Source organism: Choloepus didactylus, chromosome 8, assembly GCF_015220235.1.
Source record: "Choloepus didactylus isolate mChoDid1 chromosome 8, mChoDid1.pri, whole genome shotgun sequence".
Classification (NCBI taxonomy): domain Eukaryota; kingdom Metazoa; phylum Chordata; class Mammalia; order Pilosa; family Megalonychidae; genus Choloepus; species Choloepus didactylus.
Genome location: NC_051314.1, coordinates 65,579,656 through 65,585,655, shown reverse-complemented (window position 1 = coordinate 65,585,655; position 6,000 = coordinate 65,579,656). Strand labels below are relative to the sequence as shown.

The window sequence follows — 6,000 nt, the reverse complement described above, 5'->3', positions numbered from 1 at the left end:
GAGTAGAATTGCCAGGTCATAATTCTACATTTAACTTTTTGAGGAACCACCAAACTTTTTCACAGTGGCTGCACAATTTTACATTCACATCTACAACGTATGAGGGTTCCAATTTCTGTGCATTCTCACCAACACTTGTTATTCTCCTTTTTATATTAAAAAAAAAAAAGCCATCTTGGTAGGGTAAGAAGTAGAATCTCACTGTGGTTTTGATTTGCATTTTCCTGATAATTAATGATGTTGAACATCTTTTCATGTGCTTATTGGCCATTTATGTATCTTCTTTGGAGAAAGCTTGTACAGATTAAGTGTGCACAGATTGACAAGAAGACCTTAATCATTTGAACAAAGGAATATCAGAACTGTTGCCCAAACAGTATTGGCTTTGCCAATTTACAATTATGTTTTGTAGAATACTTGAGCGGAGACCAACACTTGGACATTCAGAAAGGGGTACTAAATGATAGTGTATCATCATTGTTGCTCTCTAGGAGGCGCCATTCCCTAGGATTGCAACATGAAAAGTTTCAAATAGATGTTGCTGATATTTTTCAGTTGATGGCCAATGCCCAATCTCCCGGTCATTAAAGTTGGGATTTTTCTCACCACTTTTCTAGCATTTCCCCTTTTTGTTAGTGTATTGCATCATGCCTGCTGTGGGATGTTACTGTTATAAACGGTAGAAGATTTTGAAATAATAGTTTTGCTTAAACTCCATTTTGAAAGCAAAAAGAAGATTTTGTGTAGCACTTTGAGGAAGGACTAAGTAGTCGAACAACGTTTCATCAGGGAAGTCCAGGGAGAAGAGAATGTTGTAAAACCAAACAGCAGTACGGAGGAGAGGCAGACTCCAGAAGCGAAGGGACAAAATTTAACTCTGATTTGATCTCTTTGTTTTTCTGTTGGTATTTATATTCATCTTTCCCAATAAGCACTCCATATGTGCACAATTTTACCTGTTTAAAGCTCGTAAAGGTTGGGAGGAAAATATGTCAAAATGTTTAGAATGGTTGTCTTCAATTGAATGGAGTAATGAGTGATTTTTTTTTTTATGTTTTTCAAGTGCTCCTTAATGAACGTGTATCTCTTTTCTGATACAACAAACAAAATGAAACAAAATGAACTTTTTTTAAAAGAAGTAATAACAGGTCTCATACCCATCCACTCCAGGAGACAGCCCAAGGGAGGACAGGCAGAGGGGACGGTCCACTGTCCATTAGCTCCGCAGTTCTGGTCTTTCTCTAGCTCCCACTCTTTGCTTTGTCTTTTCAGCAACATCCCAAACCCAGGGGAATGATAGAACTCTTCAAAACAAAATCCAAAACCAGGCTCGGGGTCCGCAACGGCATCTCCGATGAGAGGCGCTTTGCGTCATGTGGGGACCGCCCCCCTAGGGCCTGGGCACAGCGTGTTCTGCTGCCTTGGCCGCTGTCGTGGAAGCAGGATTTCCGCGGTTGTGTAACAGCACCTCGCGGGCGTGGAGAAGGCCTGGACTCCGCATCCCCGGCTCCGCCTTTCCCTTCGTCTCGGGCAGCACAGCCATGGCTTGGGCGGCGGCGGGGAGCTGCCGGGTCCGCGGCACGCTCTCGGAGCGCACGCTCCTGTTTGACCTGCCGCCGGCGCTGCTCGGCGAGCTCTGCGCGGTCCTGGACAGCTGCGACGGCGAGATGGGCTGGCACGGCCTGGGTGAGCGCGACCCGCGCGGGGCTGGGGCTGAGGGGCCCCGGGGCGGCGGGAGCCGGGGAGCGCACGCTGGCTGCGACAGGCTCCCCGCGCCGTGGGGAGAGCTGCGGGCAGTGATCGCACCGCTTGGTGCGGCCTCGGAGCGGTTCCAACGGTGGGAACCTGCCCTTTTCTCTCCCTGGGAAGACTTAAATATTCCCCGAGACGCAAACAATAGCTCCCCCTTCTCTTTCAAAGAAACTTTGGGTATAGCTGTAATATTGAGTGAGCGGAAGCTTGAGAAAGGGTACTTTGTATGAAAGCATCGTATTTCTATCATTTTCCTGCCTTACCCAGTTCGGAATATTTTAAATTAGAAAGCACATGTGATGTCTACTTGTCCCTGCAAAAATTCCCCCCAGAATAATTTTCATTTCGAAAATTGTTATAACTCTAAAATATTTATCCTTTGGTGTTGTCAGTGCACCCCCCCACCAAGTTCCCAACTTAACTAAAGTTCTAGTGAAACGCTAGAATAAAATGCTATCTATAATTAACGTGCCTCCCAGTTTTCTTAGTTAAATATATCTTGCTTATCTATCCAGTTTGGTGAAATGAAGGCTTATGCTAAAGCATGACTTTTTATTTTGATCTAGAAAATTGGTTTCAAAACTCCATTCGATGCAGACATTGTGGGAAGTTGAGCAATAAACTGTCGGAAGTGTTGGGTGTTATCAACAGGAATAATTTAGACAAAAATCTTTGTTTTATAAAGTGCAAGGTTTTGCCAGATTTTGATTCTCTATGATGTCACATTTAATGTTAATTGAAAATAAACATGATTATGTCAAAACATCTGTTTTAATTATCATTTCAGCTATTTTTCTTACCAAGAATAGTAGAAAAACTAAGAGGAGAAAGTTTTATTGCTTGATGATGAATGAGATGGTCATACAAGCTGGAATTGTGGCATTGGACTTCTAGTCATTTAAAAATTGTAATTTTGAATTATGGCCCTTAAGTAAAAATCTCAGAAAAGGATACTCTAGTCTTTAGTTTCTGGAAAAATTAGAGATTTCCAGTATGCATTTGAGGGATAAGATCCCTTCCCCACAGATCTTTTTGAAATGGATGATGCAGTAATTGAACCCACAGGTTTCCTAGTGTTACTGAATTTGTGAGAGAAAATTATTCTAAGTCCAGTCCAGCCTGTGAATGGGGCCAGGCAGGTATCATAATTGAGTGATTAGGCTGGTGGAGACTGTAAAAACGGAAAAACATATGCCCCGTCTACAAGGGCAGTCAGCACTCAGTCCCAGATCACTGCTGCTTTTCAAGAAGTTCAGCTCATTGTTTCTGGGTCTCCTCTATCTCTCTCTCTCTCTCTCTCTCTCTCTCTCTCTCTCTCTCTCTCTCTCTCTGAATAGTGAGTTGTCTCATGTAACCCTTCCAATTGCCCTGTGAGGCAAATGCTGTTATCACTGATTTTTTTAACAGACGAAGAAACTGAGGTACAAAGAGGTAAGTAAGTAGCTCAAGTTCACATTGTTAGGTTGTGGTGGAACCAGGACTTGAACATGTGGCAGTCTGGATCCAGGGCCTGTGACCTTAACCACAGCCACTCGACACTCAACACTCCTCCTTAACCTCCTCAAGGTTAAAACCAGTGCTGTGTTCCTCTCTGCTGCATCTCACAGCCTCCCTCAAGTACAATTTCTGGCATGAAAGAACAGTTCAGTGTGCCATTTCCTACCTGCAGCTCCATTTTTCTAGTGGAAAGATGTAGAATGTTTACTCCTTGATATTTCACTATTATGCATTGTGCTGAGAGTTGCACCTACGGACTGCCTGGACCACATAGCTCTAAAAGGAGACCAGGAACAGACCAGCTGCTTCACGAAATTGTTGACTCAGTGAGAAGGGAAGGCTGGCCCAGCAGAGCAGCAAGGGCAACTGCCAGTGTTAACCATGCAGAGCTTCCCTATCGGCGCAGTGCAAGCAGAAAGGAGTGAAGAGGTTCAGAGAAAGGAAAACTTAGTCTTCAAGGGGAAGGGAGAGTGTTGGAGGACTGAATCAAGAAGACAGTTCCTTTTATATTCAGGACTGCCAAGAGCCTGGAGGTACAGAGGGCCCAAAGTCCATATAGAAAACAACTGTAATAGTAAAAGTTAAAACTGTCATGAGCTGATCATGCTTCTTGATGATGGTGAATGTTCTGGTTTGCCAATGCTGCTGCCCTGCAAAACACCAGAAATGGATTGCCTCCCATAGAGGGGGTTTATTTGGCCACAAAGTCACCGTCTCAAGGCCATAAAGTGTCCATGGTAAGGCATCAACAATAGGGTACCTTCACCGGAGAAAGGCCACTGGCCTCTGGAAAAACTCTGCCAGCTGAGAAGGCACGCAACTGGCACCCACTTGCTCCCAGGCTGTGCTTCAAAATGGTGTTCTCCAAAACGTCAAGTTCAACTTTCAACAGCTGCCTCAAAATATTCCTCTAAGCTGCTCTGGCAGCTGGGCCTGTGTGGCTCTTTTTAAAGTATTCCAGTAAATTAATCAAGACCCATGCTGAATGGGCAGGGCCACACCTCCATGGAAATCATCTAATTAAAGGTATTACCCACAATTGGGTGGGTCACATCTCCATGGAAACAACCTAATCCAAAGATTGCAACCTATTCAACAGTAATACTTCTGTTCCCACAAGATTGCATTGAAGAACATGGCGTTTGGAGGGGCATAATACATCCAAACCAGCACAGTGAATATTGAGGCTGTTTTTGGAAAGGCAGCTGAGACAAATGCAGATTATATAATGTTGAGAATTGAATCATGTCCCCCACAGAACACATGTAAGTACTAACCTCTGTGAGTGTGAACCCATTTGTAAACAAGACCTTTGAAGATCCTGTTTGGATGAAGTCTTATTGAATCAGGGTGGACCTTAATCCAATTTGGCTGAAGACCCTCTAAGCAGAGGACTTCTGATTGATGCATTTATATTTCTTTTCCTGATCAAGCATTCCTTAGCTCTGCCCTTGATGGAGGGGACGTGAGAGGGCAAAAGAGTTAATTTGCTACGTTTATTTATTTCAGAGTATCAAATTGAATGTATATTTAACAACTTTGTAAATTGTAAAGAGATATGTAATTGCAAACTACTGATAATTTTACCTAATAATTACAGACTTTCCAACAATAATAACAAAAGAGGAAATTCAGATGTAGTCAGTAGACATCAGAAGTCAGGAGAAGCCAGAGAAAGAGGCAGAAATGCAAGCCAAGGAACCCCAAAGATTATTGGCAAGCCAGCACCAGAATTCTACAGACTCTGGGAGCAAACATGATCTGTCAAGACCTTAATTTGTATTTCTAGCCTCCCAAACCATGAGACAATTAATTCTTATTGTTTAAGCCAACCCATTCTGTGATATTTTATCATAGCAGCCATGACAAACTAAGACATATAGCAATCTATATGATATGATCATTATATACAGGAACATGTAGGCCAGTTGTGCCAGTTTGAAACTGTTATGTACCCCGGGAAAGGCCATGTTGTTTTAATCCAGTCTCATGGATGCAGACTTACTGTGGGTGGGACTTTTAATTAGGTTGTTTCCATGGAGATGTGGCCCTGCCCATTCAGGGTGGGTCTTAATTAGATCACTGAAGTCCTTAAGAGAGCTAAGAGCCCATACAGACCAAGATGCTTGGTGATGCTGGTAGATGTGGAAAAGGGCATTTGGAGATGCTAAGCTAAGAGATGAAGCCAAGAGTTTGCCCTGGAGAAGCTAAGAGGGGACTCCCAGATGCTTAGAGAGAAATGCTCCAAGAGAACCAAGCAGAGGGCTGAGAGAAGCTAAGAGAACAGAAACCCAGAGACATTTTGGAGAAAGCCATTTTGAAATGCAACCTGGGAGCAAAGGACCAGCAGACACCAGCCACATGCTTTCCCACTGACAGGTGTTCCAGACACCATTGGCCTTCCTTCAGTGAAGGTATCCTCTTGTTGATGCCTTAGTTTGGACACTTTTATGGCCTTAGAACTGTAAATGTGCAACCTAATAAACCCCATTTATAAAAGTCAGTCCATTTCTGGTATTATGCATTCCAGCAGCTTCAGCAAACTGGAATACCAGTGTTTGCAAACCTGAATTACCTGTGCAATCTGTTAAAGCTACAGATACCCAGACCTCACATGTGGGGCTACTGATTAGTAGTTCTGGGGTTGGGACTCTGCCATCCCTCTGTTTTTTTGCCAAGTACTGCGGGTGATTCTGATGCACAGCCTTCTTTGGGAGCCATTGCTTAAGCCACATTCTCTTCTTCTATAGC

The 6,000-nt window shown here is 43.5% G+C and overlaps 1 protein-coding gene across 3 annotated transcripts in view; it reads left to right on the top strand.

The window, feature by feature from the left end:
• The first annotated feature begins 1,363 nt into the window (after positions 1 to 1,363).
• Positions 1,364 to 6,000, top strand: part of IRAK3 (interleukin 1 receptor associated kinase 3) — a 52,981-nt gene continuing 48,344 nt past the window's right edge. Inside the window, exon 1 of one of the 3 annotated variants that reach the window (XM_037845333.1) lies at positions 1,364 to 1,686. In XM_037845333.1, coding sequence (XP_037701261.1) covers positions 1,542 to 1,686 — 145 coding nt within the window. In that variant the 5' untranslated portion in view covers positions 1,364 to 1,541. The remainder of the gene's footprint in view (positions 1,687 to 6,000) is intronic. The other 2 variants (XM_037845334.1, XM_037845332.1) reach the window with 2 other exon arrangements.